The 20,707-nt window shown below is 42.4% G+C and overlaps 13 protein-coding genes across 13 annotated transcripts; 6 read left to right on the top strand and 7 right to left on the bottom strand.

Annotated features, from left to right (window-relative positions):
- The first annotated feature begins 35 nt into the window (after positions 1 to 35).
- FA14DRAFT_76954 (acetyltransferase) lies at positions 36 to 779 on the top strand. Its single transcript, XM_025502856.1, has one exon. It carries the CDS (start codon positions 60 to 62, stop codon positions 660 to 662), a length of 603 nt encoding a protein of 200 aa, XP_025353003.1. The 5' UTR covers positions 36 to 59; the 3' UTR covers positions 663 to 779.
- On the bottom strand, positions 775 to 1,600 carry FA14DRAFT_76949 (uncharacterized protein). The gene is made up of 2 exons (XM_025502855.1): positions 1,197 to 1,600; positions 775 to 1,129 (listed from the first exon to the last, which is right to left on the bottom strand). The coding sequence occupies exons 1-2, from the start codon at positions 1,419 to 1,421 to the stop codon at positions 887 to 889; spliced, it is 468 nt and encodes a 155-aa protein (XP_025353002.1). The 5' UTR covers positions 1,422 to 1,600; the 3' UTR covers positions 775 to 886.
- A 180-nt stretch (positions 1,601 to 1,780) lies between these two features.
- On the bottom strand, positions 1,781 to 2,483 carry FA14DRAFT_174390 (uncharacterized protein; the record flags this gene model as incomplete). Its single annotated transcript, XM_025500538.1, has 3 exons — positions 1,781 to 1,956; positions 2,024 to 2,186; positions 2,256 to 2,483. 3 exons carry the CDS (start codon positions 2,481 to 2,483, stop codon positions 1,781 to 1,783), a joined length of 567 nt encoding a protein of 188 aa, XP_025353001.1.
- Positions 2,484 to 2,858: 375 nt separating this feature from the next.
- Positions 2,859 to 4,105, top strand: FA14DRAFT_76940 (uncharacterized protein). Its single transcript, XM_025502854.1, has one exon. The coding sequence runs from the start codon at positions 2,914 to 2,916 to the stop codon at positions 3,922 to 3,924; it is 1,011 nt and encodes a 336-aa protein (XP_025353000.1). The 5' UTR covers positions 2,859 to 2,913; the 3' UTR covers positions 3,925 to 4,105.
- A 422-nt stretch (positions 4,106 to 4,527) lies between these two features.
- Positions 4,528 to 4,971, top strand: FA14DRAFT_105588 (family 114 glycoside hydrolase; the record flags this gene model as incomplete). The annotated part of the gene is made up of 1 exon (XM_025495747.1): positions 4,528 to 4,971. A coding segment is annotated over one exon (444 nt), but the record flags the coding sequence as incomplete, so codon positions are not given.
- A 152-nt stretch (positions 4,972 to 5,123) lies between these two features.
- Positions 5,124 to 6,731, bottom strand: FA14DRAFT_76914 (FAD dependent oxidoreductase). Its single transcript, XM_025502853.1, has one exon. The coding sequence runs from the start codon at positions 6,617 to 6,619 to the stop codon at positions 5,132 to 5,134; it is 1,488 nt and encodes a 495-aa protein (XP_025352998.1). The 5' UTR covers positions 6,620 to 6,731; the 3' UTR covers positions 5,124 to 5,131.
- Positions 6,732 to 6,893: 162 nt separating this feature from the next.
- On the top strand, positions 6,894 to 8,408 carry FA14DRAFT_174387 (uncharacterized protein). Its single transcript, XM_025500537.1, has one exon. It carries the CDS (start codon positions 7,100 to 7,102, stop codon positions 8,348 to 8,350), a length of 1,251 nt encoding a protein of 416 aa, XP_025352997.1. The 5' UTR covers positions 6,894 to 7,099; the 3' UTR covers positions 8,351 to 8,408.
- Positions 8,409 to 8,586: 178 nt separating this feature from the next.
- Positions 8,587 to 10,048, top strand: FA14DRAFT_76893 (ClpP/crotonase). The gene is made up of 3 exons (XM_025502852.1): positions 8,587 to 8,867; positions 8,930 to 9,694; positions 9,754 to 10,048. Exons 1-3 carry the CDS (start codon positions 8,761 to 8,763, stop codon positions 10,022 to 10,024), a joined length of 1,143 nt encoding a protein of 380 aa, XP_025352996.1. The 5' UTR covers positions 8,587 to 8,760; the 3' UTR covers positions 10,025 to 10,048.
- On the bottom strand, positions 9,999 to 11,552 carry FA14DRAFT_162018 (GroES-like protein). Its single transcript, XM_025499387.1, has one exon. The coding sequence runs from the start codon at positions 11,435 to 11,437 to the stop codon at positions 10,073 to 10,075; it is 1,365 nt and encodes a 454-aa protein (XP_025352995.1). The 5' UTR covers positions 11,438 to 11,552; the 3' UTR covers positions 9,999 to 10,072.
- Positions 11,553 to 11,979: 427 nt separating this feature from the next.
- On the top strand, positions 11,980 to 12,757 carry FA14DRAFT_165504 (uncharacterized protein; the record flags this gene model as incomplete). Its single annotated transcript, XM_025499960.1, has 2 exons — positions 11,980 to 12,073; positions 12,126 to 12,757. 2 exons carry the CDS (start codon positions 11,980 to 11,982, stop codon positions 12,755 to 12,757), a joined length of 726 nt encoding a protein of 241 aa, XP_025352994.1.
- Positions 12,758 to 12,759: 2 nt separating this feature from the next.
- FA14DRAFT_162017 (uncharacterized protein) lies at positions 12,760 to 15,637 on the bottom strand. The gene has a single exon (XM_025499386.1). It carries the CDS (start codon positions 15,598 to 15,600, stop codon positions 12,874 to 12,876), a length of 2,727 nt encoding a protein of 908 aa, XP_025352993.1. The 5' UTR covers positions 15,601 to 15,637; the 3' UTR covers positions 12,760 to 12,873.
- A 278-nt stretch (positions 15,638 to 15,915) lies between these two features.
- On the bottom strand, positions 15,916 to 17,742 carry FA14DRAFT_162016 (MFS general substrate transporter). Its single transcript, XM_025499385.1, has one exon. It carries the CDS (start codon positions 17,594 to 17,596, stop codon positions 15,995 to 15,997), a length of 1,602 nt encoding a protein of 533 aa, XP_025352992.1. The 5' UTR covers positions 17,597 to 17,742; the 3' UTR covers positions 15,916 to 15,994.
- Positions 17,743 to 18,045: 303 nt separating this feature from the next.
- FA14DRAFT_191770 (uncharacterized protein) lies at positions 18,046 to 20,662 on the bottom strand (the record flags this gene model as incomplete). The annotated part of the gene is made up of 3 exons (XM_025501891.1): positions 18,602 to 20,662; positions 18,300 to 18,531; positions 18,046 to 18,216 (listed from the first exon to the last, which is right to left on the bottom strand). The coding sequence occupies exons 1-3, from the start codon at positions 20,551 to 20,553 to the stop codon at positions 18,046 to 18,048; spliced, it is 2,355 nt and encodes a 784-aa protein (XP_025352991.1). The 5' UTR covers positions 20,554 to 20,662.
- Between the last annotated feature and the right edge of the window lie 45 nt (positions 20,663 to 20,707).

Here is a 20,707-nt window from a genome sequence, read left to right as displayed (position 1 = left end):
ACCTTTAATTTAAAGCTTAGCGTACATTTGTTTGACACTTTCTTGATCATCATGATGAAATGGAAAAACAACAGCCTACCTTAGAAACTTCAAGGCTCATCTTACGTCCTATACGTCAAGATGATGCTTTCCATATTCTAGCCCTAGGAGGAGATCGTGATGTTGCTTCCACAACACAACTTCCCCATCCATACACCGAAGGAAATGCCAAGGATTTTGTCGAAAAACAAGCAAAAGTGTACAGAGATGGCGAATGCGTAAACTTTGCAATCTGTGCAAAAGACAAAAGATTTGCAGATGAAATAGGCTGGGAACCAGGCCGGTTGATGGGCGTCATTGGGTTTTATCTGAACCTTGCAAACAATAGAGCTGAACTCGGTTATTGGCTTGTAAAGCCATTCTGGGGCAAAGGGATCACGTTCGAGTCAGCAAAAGCTGTTGTAGAGTATGGCTTTACAGATGTGCAGCTGAACAGGATATATGCCAATCACGTTACCCGTAATGTTGCATCTGGTCAAATATTGAAAAAATTGGGCATGCGATTCGAAGGGACATCTCGTCAGCATATCTTCAGATGGGAGCATGCTGAAGATTCGGAGAATTATGCCATCTTGGCAAGTGAATGGCAACAGAATACAATTCAAGCGATGAAAAAGGCATAAAGAGCGCTAAACATGAGAGTTGTGCCGTATAAAGCAGTACGGAAACGATGTCTACTCAACCACTTTTGCAACAGATCCTTCGCATCTAACGTTTCCTCTGCTGTCAAGGACCCTATCTTTTGAGACAATGTCAAGAGAGAATTGCTGATCGGTCTGACTGTTGAGCAGGAGAGGTACGGAACAGGTCAGAAGCTTGCAGAAGAGACCAGTCTATCACTTATCATTCACTTACGTCTAATGAAAGTGTATGGGAACGGTAACATGGCAAAGACGGCAAGAATGCGAAGAAGTAAATCCACATCTGATGGTGGTGAACTCTGCTCTACCGCCCGTGCAGCGGTAACAGGTCGGAATGATGGAGTTTGAATTGCAACTCTTGGAATTGACGCCGGAATCAATTGGCAAAGTCTTGATGAAGCCTGCCAAAAGAAGAGCGAACACAATGGGCCAGCGAGTGAAAAGTAGGACTGAAGATGATCGAAGGTCGTCAATCAGTAGCAATTCACCAGGTAGAGGATTCTCTCCAGCACTTACCTCAGACTTGTTGAAATACCAGTTCCATTGTCGAATCGCCGATTGGACCGGGACACCGAATTCGTTCCGTAAGAAAGGGTTCGCAAGCAAAGGAACCAGTCCAAAACTGTTCGTTCCAAATCCTGTGAGAAAGGGAAATGCTGAAAGGCCAATACCCACTCCCGTCAAGAAACGATAAGTTGTCGCATTGGCGGTTGCTCGTTCTATGTAGAACTGTCTAGACATTTCCAGATTCTATAAAGGGATGGAATAAGGAAGGTTATCTGGGGGAGTCTAGAATCGCTAGAATCTATATTAAGCTATGTATACCACTATAATGATCTGATCTGTGCATCTATGCATGCTTCTTCTCGACGATCTGAAGGGTATTTCACTTCTGTATCTTCCTATCAACTGCTATCATGCTAATTTCAATTTCGATTCCGTATATTAAAAACATACTTGCGCTAAATATGCTGTCATGCTTAAATTAAAAATCCAATGAAACACGGTCATATTGCAGAAGTAGAATGAAACGATAGTGAAATAAGAAGTCTTGTACCAGCTTGACATGACCTATGACCTATTCTCCCCACTGTCCCCTCCTAGACGATCAAAGAAGAAAGAACACCCAATGCCAAAGTGACACCGTATAAACCCGTTCGGATCAAATGTCTGGCAAACCATTTCTGTAAAAGTTCTCCAGCTGTCGATGCTTCAAGAGCGGTAAAGCTTCCCGATTTTGCTGCTAATGCCATCAAAGCGTCATTTGTAGGTTTGACTATGTGAAATTTGAAAGGAATTGTGTTAGTAAATACGCTTCATGATACGCTCAAGGTCCTACTTACGCATGGTGATTGTATATGGCAAAGGTAATACGGCAAATGCAGTTGCGATGCGAAGGACTAGCTTTGCGTTTGATGATAATCTCTGATCCAACACTTTTGGAACTCTGAAAGAAGCCAACAAGAACGAAGCTGAAGCCAAAGAAGCACTAGCTGCGAACCAGGGCTGATTGAGTGATATCAGAGAAAAGTTAGCCAAATTGGTATAATCTTATTCCTCGTTATATGTACTCACCATAGCTTTAGCAAAGAACCAATCCCATTGACGAACGGCTGATTCGATTGGAATTCCATACTCTTTTCGAAGTGCAGGATTAGAGATTAGAGGCATCAATCCAAAAACATTTGCGCCAACATTTGCAAAGAAGAACAAGCTTGAAAATCCAATACCCGCCCCGGTCAAGAAACGGTATGGTGTCACATTTGACAAAGCATGATTGACAGCATGAGATAAATCCGACATTTTCAACGAGATGATTATAGAGAGAGGATGATTGAGATATTGATAGGATGAGTGGGGATTTAGGGTTTAGTGCAATTGTATTGATCTGAGCGTGCATACACTGGATGTTCGGGAACTGTTGCGGGAATTGCATTTGAACGCACAGTCCAAAAAAAGAGGCCCGTTAAAAGACGTTGCATGGAACATAGAACGGACACTTCCGTCAGTTACAGGCACAACGGGCGGGAACACTTTTGGATTCTTTTCTTGCTTTACTGATTTTCTGACGTGATTCCATCTGACATTTGCACTGCAATTTTAATACTCCGACAGTAATGAAATAATTTAGCACATGTCAAAAAAGAAGGCTGTACAGGAATGATAATGGTATAAATACGAAGAAAGATGCGATCTTATATGACAGGTAAAGCATGTCCATTCCATTTCAACAATGAGCGATATCGAAACACACAAAGCATCTTCTTTAGAGGAAGAAGGCAGAGTAAATTATGATCATATCGCAGGCAAGCAGAAGACAAGCAGACGGAAATATATCTTCGCTGGTCTTGGCTTATTGTTGCTTATTCTTATAGGATTAGGAATTGGACTGGGAGTTGGATTAACTCACAAAAATGATGATGCAGACGATAGTGGATCTAGCGAATCATCGTCAGACCCATCTGGACCAGTTCTGAGCAATAATTCGTCGACTAACTCTTCTATTTGGCAGCCCGCAGCAGGTATATCATGGAACTATTTATTATTAAGTCCACCCTTGACAAATGCCACAAACGGAACACAAGCTATAGGATTAGACCTGTTTGATGTTCAGACTGAAATTGTACAAGGCTTACAGCAAAATGGAGCAAAGGTGATTTGCTATTTCAGTGCAGGAAGTTATGAAAATTGGCGACCCGATCAAGCACAATTTCAGCCAGACGATTTAGGAAAATCACTCAAAGGATGGAAAGGCGAAAGGTGGCTCAATGTCAGCTCGCCGAATGTACACAAGATTATGGAAGCAAGAATGGATTTAGCTGTTCAAAAGCATTGTGATGCTATTGATCCAGACAATGTGGATGGGTATGATAATGATAATGGGTTAGGCTTAACAGAAACGGACGCAATTAATTACCTCAGCTTTTTATCCACTTCTGCTCATTCTCGTGGCTTGGCAATTGGTTTAAAGAATGCTGGTGGAATTGTGGATAATGTAGTAGACGTTTTCCAATTTAGCGTTCAAGAGCAATGCGAGCAAACAAAAGAGTGTGAACAATATACACCTTTTATCACACAGAACAAACCAGTCTTTCATGTCGAGTATCCAAAAGGGGACAAAACAAACAATAATGCGGATGTATCCGCTACTCAAAAGCAGATTATTTGCAATGATTCAACAGCCAAGGGATTTTCCACCATTATGAAGAATATGAATTTGGATAGTTGGATTGAATCTTGTTGATTTGTTTTCTATTGTTTTATACTAAATCGAGCTTTAATCTCTGCATGCGCAGCGCGTTCCTGCATTGAAATCTTAATAGAACAGATCCAGAATAAAGGTTAATGTACAAAACATTCCTGGCTTTCATTGTTAAGGGTACAATGTAATTTTATTGTTCAGATTTATTAATTTATAAATGTACTTCCTACTGGAGAAGATTATTTCCATGGCTCCCACTCAAGAAACAAAAATCTACAAAAATTGATTCTAAGTCGATGGAGAAAGGTTGCTCAACCGAGCTTGGTGACAGTCAGTCATCCATTAGACACGCTCAAAGAAGATTACGTAGAACTCTATTGGTCGTACTTGGTCTATTGGCTTTGGTGCTCTTGATTGCAAGAACAGACTTGAATCACTTCTCCACCACATAACAGCGCACACATTCTTACCAGGAGAGCACAAACGTCAAAGCAATGGAAGCCAAAAGCAGGTCTATCATGGAATCTTTTGCTGCTAAACCCGCTCACTTCAGGTCAAACAAACGGTACACAAGTATTGGATATTGATCTATTCGATAATGATGCAAAAGTGATAAAATCACTCAAACAGAACGGCGCAAGAGTTATTTGTTATTTCAGCGCTGGAAGTTATGAAGATTGGAGACCGGATGCTAAAAAGTTTCACAAAAAAGACTTGGGCGCTCCTCTTGAGGGTTGGCAGGGTGAATCATGGCTCAACGTGAGATCGGCAAATGTTCATAACATCATGAAAGCTCGCTTGGATTTAGCTGTAAAGAAAGGATGCAACGCTGTTGATCCGGATAATGTTGATGGATACAACAATAACAATGGCTTAAATCTCACAAAGAAGGATGCGATAAATTATGTGAACTTCCTTGCAAAAGAAGCACATAAACGAAAATTAGCCATCGGACTGAAGAATGCAGGCGAGATTGTTGCAAAGATGGTTGATGTAATGGACTTCAGTGTGAACGAACAATGCGAACAGTACAACGAATGCAAGACCTTTAGCCCTTTCATCAAAAAGAACAAGCCCGTTTTCCATGTCGAATATCCAAAAGGAGACGATACCAATAATCATCAAGACATCCCAGAAGCAAAGAAGCAAAACATCTGCAACGATCCAACGGCAAAAGGATTTTCTACCATTATCAAAAATATAAATTTGGACTCTTGGACGCAAACTTGCTGAAAGGTTTCTGTGTACCCTACTTGACCGGAACAGGACCGGAAGAACGACCGCTATCTGCACTCTCTACATGCTCTCCTCTGTTGACCTTTTCGGTCAAGCTTGTATGATGTGCATATGAGAATACCCTTTTTTGATGTTCGGTAAGCGGTTCAACTTCCGGTATCCCAAGCCTTGCTAGAATTAAACGTCCGATGATCGGTAAAAATTTGAACGCATGACCCGAATCACCTCCAACGACCAACAATCCCGACACTTCTGGATGTTCATCAATCAACCAATTTTCATCGTGCGTATCCGAATACCAACAGATACGTGAAGAAATGCGTTGTCTATCCACTTTTGCGATATGTGGATATAATCGAATTAATTCTGACATCATTTGATCAACTTTATCTTCTGGAATGAATGTTTTAGCAGATCCTTTCGATAGCTGTGAAGGCTGTCGGTCACCGTTGAAGCTCGCTTGCATGCCGTGATTAAAAGAAGGGTAAGGTCTGCCTTTGCAATCATCGTAAGTCGGGGCAGGGTTAGCAAACCCTTCATCTCCATGAATCGCACATTTGAGTATATTATCTGCATTTGGTTCAAAGATGTAGAATCCGTTGTCCAGGTTCACTACAACAGGTGTACCACGGAAAGGAGCACTCTCTACAGGCGTGAGTTGGATTGTCAAAACACATTGTGCAGATGGAAAAGCAGGAGAGATGATGTTTGTGTTTGATTGAGGTAAGAGTTTACTGATCAATAAGCGTGACCATGATCCGGCTGCTAGGACAATATGGTCAGCATGGAACGAGCGACCGTCATGTGTACGTACTCCAGTCACTATGTTCTTCCCTTGTCCGTCACTTCCTTCGAAGAGCAACTCTGTGACGGTTGCCTTGCTAACCACGTTAACACCACCTATCCGGACAGCTTCTCGTAAAGCTGCTCTTGTTGCATTATTCGCTTCTGCCCATCCTCCTCGTGGGTTTGCATATCCGTACTGGTGTTTCCCAAAACCTTGAAAGCCTTCTCCTAGTTGGTTGTGCATGGCCGTTGGAAAAGCGCTCAATAGATCGTCTTGATCGTTTAACAAGAATGCATTGCGTGGCATTTGTTTGCCCTCCAAAGTCTTTTCTACAGATGCATCTTGCGTCTTACTTGCTCTTTCTACTCCTCTCTGGCAATGTTTCTCGTACTTTTCACTGAATGCGTTCTCCCCATCACCACTTCTGAATACCACGCCTGTTTCGTGATAAAATGGTGAAAATACATCATCTGTACGCCAAGAAGATATTGCTTGTTTTCCTAGCCGACAATAAGATTCATCAGAGTAATCAGCTCTGATCACCTTGTTGAGATCATTCGATGCAGCATCAGAAGCAGCAAAACCATCTTCAGATCGATCTAAAACCACAACATCCTTGTAACCCAATCTTGCCAATGTTAGAGCTGTTGAAGATCCATATATTCCCGCTCCTACGATCAAGAAGCTTGTTTGTGAAGTTGAATCGGACGGCATTCCGCTTTCTCGAAAGATGACCCGATAGATGATGGTATGCTCTCGACTGTAATCTTATCGAACCGCTTTCCCCATCTTCTCAAAATTTAAGGTTATGCTTGGCCGATGCAAGTCTAAAACGCCAATAGAAAAGCCGCGGCCAATTTATGTACTGTGTGTGACATTTGATTACGTACGCATAAGAAAATGCGTTAACTGCCGATGCACATGTAAAGAGATCGGGAGGGAGGTACATTTCTCTCCTCATGCACGCGTTAAAAAAAAGCCGTTGGATGTTTTACACTGAACAAATGGCACCCCCTTTGAAATCGGAGGAAGATTGTTAAACGTACACGATGCCGAAAAGGGATTTTGTTTTTCCGTACCACAATGGATTCAACATTTTCCACAACTTCACTTTTGAAGTGATCGTTTCGATTATCACTTTACCATCCTGACCATAGCGAGACCTTTATGCCTATCGTTGTGTAAAAGGTCAAGATGGTAGTGGAAGTCACTCATCATATCGCTGATATTGAGGCAGGAAGGGGAAATCCTGTAACAGAAAAGAGTTCAAATCAAAGTAGCACGCGAGAAACACAAGATCAAAGCGTACAAGTTGATCGGATATCGGCCAAATCTCATACGATTTCCATATCAGAACGATTACTTCATTTCACATGGGCATGGTATCTGACAACAATGGCAACCGGATCAATCGGCGTACTGATAGCAAATCAACCACATAAATTTCGCGGCTTAGACACGATCGGAAAGATCTTTCTCATTTTTGAATTATGTTTGTTCGTCTTGATCACAATCGGTCTCGTTCAACGATTTTGGAGAAAGCCAGAGCTATTAGCAAGATCGTTAAGGAATCCATACGAATCATTATTCACCCCAACGCTCTTCTTGAGTATATCCAACATAATCTTAATGATTGAAGCTTACGGAACACCAGCAGCAGGACCTTGGCTTAAAACGGTAATTTTGATTTTGTTTTGGATTTATTCAGCATGTTCGCTTTTGTTGGCCGTTTTACTCTATCTCGATTTATTCACCGCAAGAAGAATGACGGATAAGGATATCATTCCCGCATGGCTTTTACCTGTTTTCCCGCTCATGCTCGCAGGTACGATCGCTGGAACGATTGCAGAAACACAACCGATCGATCGTAGGATGAGCATTTTGATCGCTGGTACTACATTTCAAGGTGTTGGCTTTTGGGTTGCGCTTTCGGTGTTTGGTCCTTTGATGAGTAGATTGATGAGGATTGGTTTGCCTGCTCCGGCATTACGACCTGGAATGTTTATTTCCGTTGGACCGCCTGCTTATACATCTCACGCTTTGATCAAATTATCAACTTCATTTTTCAACAGTCCGCAAATCTCATATATACAACGTTATCCAGATTCAGCAAATGTTATTCGATATGCAAGTTTAGCACTTTCAATATTCATTTGGTGTTTGGCTTTTTGGTGGCTTTGTATCTCTTTGGGTACAATTTTACTGGATATACGGGATATCGGATTCAGTTTAGTATGGTATTCAATGATCTTTCCCAACGTTGGGTTATGTTTAGCAACGATTGATCTCGGGAAGGCATTATCAAGTGATCCGATTGGCTGGATTGGATCAGGCGTGACGATCATTTTGGTGATTTTATATATCTACATCTTTTCTCGTCATATTTTAGCATTATTCAGAGGGGATATACTTTGGCCCGGGAAAGATGAAGACAAAGATAGCTAGTTGTAAATTAATGTAGATTACTCAATTCATCATTCATGTGAAAACATTTGATACTAAGCAGATATGCGGGGAAGAAAGGTGAAGTGCATCTCAGTCGACCGTTGATGCGCTAAAGACGTTGCAACGCACATTCAGGTACATTACCAGCATTCTCCACTTTATAGATGCATGCACATTGCTGCACGATTGGTTAAACGGGCATTTTCACAATCGATAAGAAATCAAGGGTACGTAATCAAGAAGACATGGTTCGATCATTTGAAAGACTATAATAAACCCCGCAAAGAGTAGATTACACCACTAGTGACCCTGTCAAAAAGTCATAAAGTGTTGAAAGCTGTTTAGGCTACTTATAGCCTTTATCTTTCCTGCCCCCACCATCGTCATCCTTTTATCGTTCATTCTTCATCATGTCTACTTCCAAAGAAGGATGGCTTCGAACATCCAGATATCTCAAAACTCGTCGTCCTGCACCTCGTGTTCTATTGATTGCAATCTCCAATCCACCCTACAATCTGTGAGTATCTTATACAGGACCTGTATGAATATTTTCTAATCCATCTCCCTCCCCATTTTCAGCCTCAATGGTGACATTCTTTACGATCTGAAGCGAGTTCTAGAAACTCTCAGTCCACGCGAAACAGGTGTAGTGATCATCACTTCTGCCGTTCATGATATCTTTTTAAGTCATTATGATTTACAAGAAATTTTGGATTTAACAAAAACCGTTCCGATGGGATCACACATTTCACCTGGAGTCGTTCGTGGTGCTTTGTACGTCGAAAGTTTTTTGGCTGCTTGTGGTTTACGTAGATTTGTTGAACGTAGCCCATTGGCAGGTTTGAGTTATTTGAACTCGTTTTATGAAGTCACTTCTTTGTTACGTAGCTTGCCTCAAGTCACAATCGCTGCAATCAATGGACGTGCTTTGGGAAGTGGTGCAGAACTGGCTTTGGCATGTGATTTCCGAATTATGGTAGACACACCTCCTCAAGGTATTCCGGGCGAATCTCGTGGAAGTGGATTCGGTCATCCCGAAATCACATTGGGTTTAATTCCCGGTGGTGGTGGTACGCAAGTCTTGACAAACTTGGTTGGACCTGCAAAAGCCTTGGAATTAAGTTTAATGAAACCTTTCCTTACTGCTGAAGAAGCACTTCAAGCTGGCTTGGTTACCCGTCTCGTTAAACGGAAGGATTTGATTCCTGAAACGGTTGATTTGGCTATTCAATTAGCCAAGAGGGCACCTTCTGCCGTTGCAGCTATCAAAGATTGCGTCTATATCGGTGCCAGCCGTGACTTCGCCGGCGGTATTCGAAATGAACAAGGCAATTTGGGTGCTTGGTGAGTATACATGAAGGAAATTGATAGACACTTTGTACTGACATCCCACCTCTTCACAGTGCCCTTGTTCCTGAATCTCGTGACGCACTTGCCAAATATACAGCCGATTTGGAAACCTTTTTGGGTGAAGAGAGTACTATGGATCAATTCAAAACCTTAGAAACGGGTGATTATGTTGACTTTATTCCAAACAGTTGGATAATGAAACAAGACGCTTTCGTTGCCGAACAACAAAGGGAACTCTTACGAAAGAATGCTAAAGATGCAAAAGCGGCAGGAACAGCAAATGCAATTCATCGTAAACAAAAAGCTGCTGGTAAAACTGCTTAATATTTTTATGTCATTAATTCGGGATCATGTATGTAGGTTTCTTTATATCTATTGCAGAACGTTTATGTCTGAAAGTTGAGGCATTCCAGGTCCTGGTGGACTGCTAAACTTGGTTTGAACAAATGTTTTCAATACACCGACTCCGGAGTTCTTGTCAGTCTTTTTCTGGTCGAAAGCGTGATATAATTGATCCATTTGTGAAAGATCGAATCTGTGTGTTAAGATCAGAGTTGGATCAAATTTGCCAGGAGCAATGTATTCTTCCAACAATTTTTTCATATATTTTTGAGCAGGTGCTTGACCGTTACCTTTAAGCATGATGCCTTTTTCCATCAATGCACCAATATTGAATCCGTTTGCCAAACCTGCATAATCTGCAGCGATTGAAATACGACCATGTTTACGGGTTGCAGTGATACATTCGTTAAGAGTTTCGGGTGTATCAGTTTCCAATGCCATTGCACGCATAGCTTTATGAGCGATACTTTGAGCGTAACGGAATCCGGCCGTATCGAAAGAGTATTGCCAGCCTAATTCTTCCATTTCATACAGCTTCTTAACGATTTCTTGCGAAGACATTCCATCACGGTTGAGCACTTCTACGCCAATCTTTTCTTTAGCAAATTCCAATCTGTTTTGGACAGCATCAATGATTACAACACGTTTGGCTCCAAAGCATCTTTTCAGCCATTGAGCAACATTTAAACCAATTGGACCTGCTCCCCAGATGGCGGCTGTTGAGCCGGGTTGAAAGTCAACATCAACGACTGAATGGAAACTCGTGCAAACAATATCGCTTAAGAACATCACTTTTTCATCAGGGATACCTTCGGGAATCTTGAGTAGGTTATAATCTGCGTAAGGTGAACGGAAATATTCTGCTTGGCAGCCGGCATAGCCACCTGCAAAGTGAGAGTAACCTAGCAAGCCACTGAAGTTTTGACCATACAAGGTTTTCATTACTGAACTTGAATTTGTCTTTTCGCACATTGAGCCTAACTGATCTTTACAAAAAGGACATTCACCACATCCAATTGAAAAGCTTGCAACGACACGATCTCCGACTTTGAGATTCTTGACACCTTTTCCTACAGATTCGACGATTCCCATGCCTTCATGACCGAGAATATCATCAGGTTGTAATTGTAAAATATCACCGTGCAAGAGGTGTAAATCACTTCCACAAACGGTTGAACCTGTCACTTTGATCACTGCATCATGATCTTCCATGACTTTAGGTTTGGGCATATCTTTTATGCGAACGTCAAATTTACCTTGCCATGTTAGAGCTTTCATCGTTTCGCCTGATTCGAGCGCCTCTTGACGACTTACATTGGTATGTGAGCTGGTTATAGATGTTGGCTGGTCACCCATCACCTTTTGGGCTAAATTCGAGACTGCATTTACTGCCATGTTGTGTACAATTGCTGATGGTGGTCAAATGGAGTGTTTTATCTTTTCTGTTTAGAGTGCTACTTACCATGCACACGACATCCAATACTCCACTTCACAGGGTCCAACACGATGGCGCGCGAAGGGTTGCTTTGGAAGGGTGCTTGAAGACAATGACTTTTAACATCATTTTATTGTCTTGATTGACGTTAATTAACAATAATTATTCACATTCTAAAGATCACTACCATCTTTAGCCTGCCGTTATTCAGGTACAAGGTGTGGATGACCGGTGACTGCTATGCTATGACCCCGGGCATGATTTTGTAAGCCCACTGAATGTACGCTAACGTATATCCTTTGTCAGGGTCTTCTCTTTATTTTATCCGATTCTCCATCATTACATACGCTGCATATGGTTATGTAATGAAGATCAATTGCGTAAGCATTATGGAAGTCTTTCCTGTTTGACAACCAGAACATGTCAAAAGTATTAGCAAATGCATATTGGTACAAACGATGAACAGTTTTAGTCGTGTGACATAGTGGAGTGATTCTTCAATATGCCAACTTCTTACCCCCATAATCCCATATCCAACAGCCAATTAATTAAATATGGCGCCAAAGAAGCAAACAAACGGCAAGAGGAAGAACGAAGTGACCCCTTCTGATCAAGATGATAAACGAAATAAATCAGACGACGGAAAAGTTCCACCTCCCGATACAGGATGGGAAGGACCATTACCGAATCACGAAGGAGGGTCAGAAAAAGGCTATCTATTCAAACCTCCGTATGCATGGCAAAGCACAAAATTCCACACAAAATATCATTCAGCATGCTGGTGCGGAAAAGTTGAATTTGAATATCATGGTGATCCGATTGATGCAAAACATTGTCATTGTACACAATGTCAACGTTTGCATGGCGCTTGCTTTCAATGGGCAGCTCTTTATTTCAAAACTTCTGTTAGACTTAAGCCAAGCTGTGATCCGATGTACTTGAAATTCTTTTCAACACAAGAAAGACATAGCGATCATCATGCACCATGCAAAGTTTCTTGTCGAAATTGCGGAAGTCATTTATTGGACGAAGGCAGAACAATGGTAATGGCTTATCCACCTTCTTTTGGTTTTAAGGATCAACAAATTCCAGACGCTTTTGCACCAAGTTGTCATATCTTTTATAAGAATAGAGTAATCAATGTCGACGATGGTGTACCAAAATGGAGCGGTCACAAAGATAAATCGGAATTAATGCCACATGATGCTGAGGGAGGACACAAGTTAGGTCTGGGGAATGAGCACAAATACAAGGATAGGCACAATGTCGAAAAGACATGATATTAATTGATGAGGGTATATGTACAACTTGAAGGGTATATGTACAGCTTGAATCGTATATGTACAAATGCTATAAGTGAAATAATGATTGGTACCTTGAAACTTGCTCTTCACTCTCAGGACACAACATTCAACTTTTCCAATTCGGAAAGAATCTTTTGTAGAGATATTTGACCACCTTTGGATAATGTGACATTATCGCACCATGAAGCTAGTTGCTTCCCATTGGCTCCAACGTTCTTCGTCAATCGATCATCGGTGATTGACTTTTGCATGTTCAGCTTAATTTCTTGCAGTTTGCTTTCATTGTAGATCGTCTTTACGTCTTTTTCTAATCCTGGAATGGGAAACTTGAGTGCATGCCAGATTGATCGACGAGCAAGAATATACGCTCTTTCCGAGTATTGCCGACTACTGAGATTGACCTCGTCTGTGCGTTCTTTCAGGTCAAATCCGGCTTCAGTGAAATAAGGCTCAGCTACCAACACCAAGGCTTGAATAGAGATAAAGACTTGTAGTAATGTGCTCTTGTTTGGATGCCATTTCTCAACACCTTCTCCTGTCCAAGTGTTGAGCAAGCTTAAACAAACCATCCCTTCCTCATACAAGTTCGGACTTAAACGACCATGACCGTCTGTCCAGCTGTGAAAGTGAGCTCGTGGCGGTTCGAACGGATACGATGGTTTTAGGTAGAAGTCGATCAAGATAGGCGCATCTTCATAAGGCGTACCTTTACTGCCAATAATAAGAACACGTAACAGATCCGCACGATCTTCGTACGCCTTGACAAAGATGGTGTCTGGTAAGCTTGATTGTAGGATCTGATACTCTTTGCGTAAATGAGACAAGAACATTTTCGAGTGACTGGTGGATTCGAAATTGGATTTTTTGAAGAAATGGTCGTTTGGTGCCTGCTCTAAAATCTCAAATATGGGCACGTCTGACTTGTTGTTGCGATAGTCCGCTGCCTTTTCCGGAGTATCAAGAGATTCTTCATCGGCAGCATCGGTCTTCTTTCCTCCCACTTCCGGTTCGTCATCCATTTGATCGTCATCTTCCCATTCATCCGCATTGGCATTCTCGACCGCAGCTCCATCTTCAGTCGTCCAGGGAATGTTGTCATCAAGGAAATCCATCATGATAGAGTCGTCGTCGTCGTCATCATCATCATCTGATAAGTCACCTATGTCACTGTCATCGTCGTCTGTCAGACTGACTAACAAGGACACCTTGTCCATCGTTACGGAGATGTTTCGTCCTGCTGGTAATTGAACGATGATCGTGCCATCTGGTTGCATATCCACCACAATTCCGAGCCAATCAATCTCATGAGCATCTGATGCTGTTCTCGGCTTCTTTTGTACATTCAATTCACCTTGCTTCTTTTTAGACATCATCTCACAACCAATGGAACTCATGGCGCCAATGCTTGCTTCAATCAAATGCCGTCCCCATTCCTCATCCGCATACGATGATATACCGATGATGTTGGTAAGAGGAGGTGCATAAGCTTGAACCGAATCTGTCAGCATCACCACGGAACCACGACGAAGAGTGCGACCAGAAGCGAGAGAACGTGTAGTTTTGATTTCAAAGGTTGAAGCTGTAATGGGATCATTTTCAGTTGAGGCTTTTCCCTTGGTTTGTTCGTCATCATTATACAAATATAAATTTGCGGTCCTTTCCGCAACATTTGCACTTTCCACAACGGCTCCGCGATCTTTCCCGTCGATAGAAGTATAGAGAACGTGACATCCTTTCCAGAGCTCCATTTCGCCGATATCAAGTATTTGAGGTATCAAATTGATGCTCGGATGCTTTGATGTACGACCATCTTGCCACATTACAGTCACCATTGAGTACATTGCTGTGACTCGCATCACATTGCACTGGGCCTTGTGTGTACCAAGATGAGAATGTTGTACATGACGTGAAGGTTGGAAATTGTACTCTTTTGCTGCTGATTGTGAAGCAAAGATGACTTGGCTATCCAATTCATATTTTGGCTTCAAAGAAGTCTTTAAGATGATCAATTCGTCCAATTCGGTCCAAATCGGTTTGGGCATTGGGCTTTGAGCACATTGTTGAAGCGTAAGCTTGCCATTCTTGGCTAGCCAGTCAACACAGATCGTTGTTTGACGTGCTTCCACGAATCTTGGATTATAACGAAATCGACAAAATGCCGGCCCAGACTCGCTTGCCTCTGTACCAATCCTTTCCGTATAGCCACATTTAAAACCGCCGACGCTGGAAGGCGTACCATATCTGATCAGACCTTTGACTTCATCTGTTTCACATAAGACCTCGTCAAACTTGTCTTTGACTACTCCAACCCAATTATTGTGCAAGACAATATCTCCAACTGAAACGTATTCTGCCGGTCTAACCTTATCTGCGGGAATCCTTTTGCCGACAAGTTCATCTGTGATCACATGTCGAAGTTCAAGCTCCGTTTCCACATTTGTGACGATACCAGACATTCCTTCACTGATTGGGCTTGAACCACCAATGTTGCTCGTTGCGTCCATCTTGCAAAGATCTCCAAACTCAAAATCTCTACCAAGAAGTTCTAAACATGAACCATCTACGATGATACGTTCTTTGATCGGAAAGACTTCGACACCGTATTCACCTTTGATTAAAGCTCTACCAACGCCTGTTTGATCCACAAATCCGAGTGATTCGATCGGTAAGGTTTCGAATTCATGATGCCAAACACGTGCCACTGTTCCGTACAGCTCACCGTTGTCTTCTTCCTTCGTGTTCCTCTTTGAATTGTTCTTTCCATCTTTCTTCTTAAGTACTCTGACAATATCGAAAGGTTCAAGAAGTTTCTCCGACATCTTGTCAGAAGGACGTAGAGTGTACCCTAGGGAGAGTGATGGAGGTAGAGAAGAGAAGAAGAGAGTAGACCTGACAGTCTTTTTTCTTCTTGAATACAACATCCCATAAAAAAAAACGCGCCTTACAGCACGCACTGCTTTTACAGGTCATCTGCACGTCAGCTTTAAATGTGTGACACCAGTTTTCGCGTCTCTTGCAATTTACGCGTAATGAAAAAGTGTTGGACTCACTCCTTTTAGCGCGTTCTTTCGAAAGCCACTTGCAGAAAGTTGCAGCGGAAACGACCCTATCCTTTGCTCACAACAACAATCTAATGGTCACCATGGAAAGGGGTTATATGTACTATAATATGACATAAAGATAACTCTACAAATAAATTCGTTAGAAGATTGATCAGAGTGCTGCTGTGCCTCTTGACTCGAACGGCAAAATGATGGCAATCAATCCGCTCGCAAGGAAAAGTGCACCACTAACATAAACAGGTGCACTCGTCTTCAAATCTGCATAGGTTGCAATAATAGGTGCCATGACTCCAAAGATTCGATTTGCCGATGCTGTTAGCGCATTACCCGTTCCACGATCTTTCGTTGGAAAGATTTCAGGTGTATAAGCATACAAGATTGCATACATGGTCGTACTCATGAAGTTGTATGCACATTGCCATCCCAATAAAGCGGCAGAGTTGGTAGCAGTTGTGGAGGCAAACAGAAAAACACCGGTCATAATTGTCGACAGGGCCAATGTTCCTTTTCGTCCGAATTTGGGCAGTTCAGACAATAAGGCTCCAGCAATACAGCCAGGAACCCCTAGAACGGAAATGATGAGCGAATTGCGGTACGTCAAATAAGTTGATCCTTCGTCAAATTGAGCATTGCGGGTGGCTTGAATGTAGGGAACGAATGCATTGTACAACGGAAATCCCAAACCGATGAATGCCCAAATAGCAACGATGAGGGAAGTGGATAAAGCCATCTTTTTTGTTACAAACAATGCTCGAATGTGGGAAAAGTTGATCTCCTTTAACGATCTTGCAATGATTTGTTTGGTCGTATAAGCCTCTTCTACATGCGAGCTGATTGTTGCACTTTCGTCAAATTTGGACAAGTCCTCTAGCGTCAAACTTGATGTCTTTCCATTTCGACGTGCAACTTCGTGTACGACTTTGACTGCATCTGCATCACGTCCTCTGCTCATCAAGTACTTTGGTGATTCATAGATGGTGAAGAACACGAAACGGATTGTGAACATGATGATTGAAATTCCACCAATCGTGATCAAGAAGTATCGCCATCCCATGTTCTCGCTTCTTGTGCAAGTCACAGCATCTTCCTGACAAGACAGGTTGCCCAACAGTGGCCAAGCAATCAAATTAGCCACGATTTGTGCTAAAGCCCATTTGATTGACAAGATCGTCAAGAGGTATTGATGGCTGGCAGGTAACCATTCGATAAAGATTGCACTATCGACAGGCAAATTTCCACCTACTCCCACAGACCATAAAGCGGCAAAGACACCGATTGCGGCAAAATTTGGAGCAGAGGCGGCCACCATTCCCCACAGGCCGGTGATACCGATTGTGAGATTGAATGCCCATCTACGGCCAAAGATATCTGCACCAAAGCCCCAGAAGCAGGCTCCAAAAAGCAAGCCAATATTCTGCGCAAGTGTCAAGAATGGACCATGATCTGGTTTGAATTCGTTTACGACGGAGGTGAAAATCAAAGAAGTCACAATCGGCCATAAATTATCACTTGCCCATCCAAATCCTACAACGACAAACAATTGCCATTGATAGCGTCCCATTCCAATCTCTTGGATGGCGCGGTTCAACACTTTTGCTTTTGCTTCATATACGGCATCATACGTTCCTTGAGGCAAAGCAGCAAGATCTTCTACGACTGTTGCATCTGCGAATTCTGTTGAGAACTGTTGATTTTTCTCCTTTTCATCTTCGCCAGCTTTGGAGGATACGGAGTGCACTTCAACGTTTGACATAATGGATATGCTATATGAGATACGGAGATGATCGCGTGAAGAAGAAAAAAAGCGGTACACAAGAATTCATGAGAAAATATCTTCTCGAACTTAATTCATGCTCCTATCCGCATTTCTTTTGATTGTTCCTGAGATGAATAGAGTGCGTCCAATGTGCATTTGTATTTTATCCCATGAAGATGGTATTCCCACTGTCCGCACAGCTGAAATGCTGGTATTGCGTGCTCTCATTGATAAACCATGCTTTGCGCCCAAAGAATGCGCTAATGAACGGGCTTACTTGATTGCGTGCTTTCATGGTTTGGACAGATCAGAAGAACTTAAGAGTTACTGCAAAGCATACAAGGCTCACACAAGATAGTTTGGGGTCACATAAAGGTAAACGAAACTTTTTGACACTTACGTATATGCACTTCATAAAATCTCATGGTTTGAAAACAGAATGTTCTTCAGCATCCGCCCCCACCGCCACCTCCTCCTCCTCCACCACAGCCACTACCACCACCACCTCCTCCTCCACAACTAGCACCAATTCCGCCACCTGTGAAAGAGACCCCACCCCCGTGACCGTGCCGTCTTCGATTGCCACTTGTAGACGATGTCTGAACAGTTGGCGTGGACTGTATCACATGCAAATGTTAGTACATCTAACCCAGAATAGCAGTGTGGATAAAAAAGACCGAGCCAGTATCCTACTACTCACCATCCTGGGTACATTTGTAGTACCTCCTGCTCCATAGTAACGTGTGTTCTTTTGTTCTCCTCCGACGTAATACCCTGAAGGTGCTATGCTCTGTGTTGTAATCACACCTACACATTGGCCTGGACCAACCCTATAAGTTTCCGGAAGCCCAATCATACAATTTCCAGGAATTCGTGACTCAGTTGTTGGAACGGCTTGAAACGGCTCAAGCGGGGTAAAACCATAGCCAAGGCTGCAGAAAGAAAAGAATGAATAGGTCAGTGAGAATGGTGGCTCCTTGTGAATAAAAAAAAAACACGTACATGAAAGCATCTTTGTGTTGTGTTTTACGTTGTTGTTCCATTGTCTTTCGCCATTTCATCGTTCTAAAAATTGACTTTGAGATTGCGCTTTTAGTATCTTTCGGTACCACCGCATTATGGGCAGATGGATGAGAAGAGCTCTGTACTTCTTCCATGCCGGAAGATGATTTGTCCTTCGTCAATTTCATTAAGAATTTGGTGAGCCCGGAAGGTTTTCGTACAGGACAGCCACATGTACTGTAAGGCTGCCCATAATAGTCATACCAAGTCTTTTGGGTATGATCAAATGCAGTAGCAAGTGTGGTAGCAGGCAATTTGTCATCATGATCAACAAACATGCCAACCGTGCGAAAGCAGTCCACATAGTAAGTTGACGATAGTTGATGTGTATGCCATGCCAGATCGATGTCAAGGGTCGGACACAAAAGATCTTTGCACCGTTCGAGAAGATTCAGCCAACGATGGTATCGAACAATAGAGAGTGCTAATCTTGATTTGAGCTTGTCCATTTCATCGTATTGGTTTAAGTCAAGCCATCCAATTATGTCCAATTCATTGATGAAATTAAATTGACGTTTGACTGCATCCACTACGTCAATACTTGAATTAGGGACTAATGGATCACCTTCCAGGTAGAACTTAAGCAGATTGCTGATTCTACGATCTAGATCAACAACTTTCTCTTCATCTTCCAACACAATGCGACTTTTACAGCTGGCATTGATTATTATTGACCATGCTTTTATACTGCCCTTTGCTTCTTTGTAGTGCGAGAACGGACTTTGATCATTCTTTGGAACATGGCTGTTGAGTCTTGCGATCAAGTTAGGATCTTCGTATCCATCCCTTTTGACGTGTGCTAACAATGCTTTCATTCTAACGTCTTCAATATTCACTTTTCGGTCAAAAGGATATAGGCGGCAAAGGACAGGAGCATGCGGATCCTTAACAAATGGACGGCCATTTCGCGCAGAAAGCAGGCCACCACGCATGTAAAACGGTTTGATCATCTGTTGAGGGCTGGTTTTCAACCATTCTTCTATATCTTTGAGAAAGATACCTCCACGAAGAACGTCTGCATTTATCGTGGCATCACAACAATCACACTTGCGTTCCCAATCGTGATCTGCAAGCTCTGTCCATGAGAGAATCGCGCCAGCTGATTCGAAATTAGAGCGAGCTTCTGGATTCATTTCGGCATTTCGAGCACAAAGAAGACATTCGATAAATAACCCTTCTTCAAATGGCGGTTTGAAATTGATCGCGGCGTTGGTTGTCAATGGTGGTGTAAGGTATGCTAGATGAAAATCTTGTCCCGTCATATAAGTCCAACGTGTTTCGCTTGAAGCAGCATCATCAATTAATGGTCCATTCGTTGGATCCCCTTTGAGACGTGTGCCAATAGATAGCAAAGGAAAGCGAACGTGATGAAGAATACGTCTAGAATCCACTCGTGCGGTATCTTCAGCATATCTACCTGGATTGAGCATATATGCGTGCCAAATCATCAAGACATCCAATGGCGGTATAGCATCCTCGGGAATGTCAAATAAGGTCCGGTGAGTATGACCTTGCACTTTAACGGGATTGATATGCAATAAGTCCTGTGGTTTTCGCTCTGAAAGTCGATCAGAAAGTAAAATCGCAGAAGATAAAACTTGTTCGACGTAAAGCGAGAAACGGTAATTTGCTCTACGGAGATAGATTGACCAGATTTTGTCTTGGGCCTCTTTGTCTGATGCGAACGAGTGACATGTTTTGCGAATATCTCGAAATGCCATCAAAAGGCTCAAATGTGCTCCTATCTCAGATAAAGAGACAAGCGGATCAAATTTTCGGTGTCCAATATTTAGCACAGTAGGATCTTTGCAAATTTTGTCGTCATCGCTTGTTATGTGAGAATTTGTTGCTGCCATGCTACTTTCAGTAGCAAAGGTATCTTGTTGATTCATCTTTGACGTTCGCGGTGAAAGGAGAAAAGATTATTCGGACAATAATTGCCAGCAAAATGATTCGTCATTTTGTCTCCCCTCCGTCCTTATGTGCCGTTTCTGCCTCCTCCGTCCGAGAATGGGGTGGGCGTTCGTCATTGATTTTCCACACTGA

The sequence above is a fragment of the Meira miltonrushii genome (assembly GCF_003144205.1).
Source record: "Meira miltonrushii strain MCA 3882 unplaced genomic scaffold FA14scaffold_4, whole genome shotgun sequence".
Lineage (NCBI taxonomy): Eukaryota > Fungi > Basidiomycota > Exobasidiomycetes > Exobasidiales > Brachybasidiaceae > Meira > Meira miltonrushii.
The sequence above is the reverse complement of the archived record's forward strand: the minus strand, read 5'-3'. Positions and strand labels throughout refer to the sequence as shown.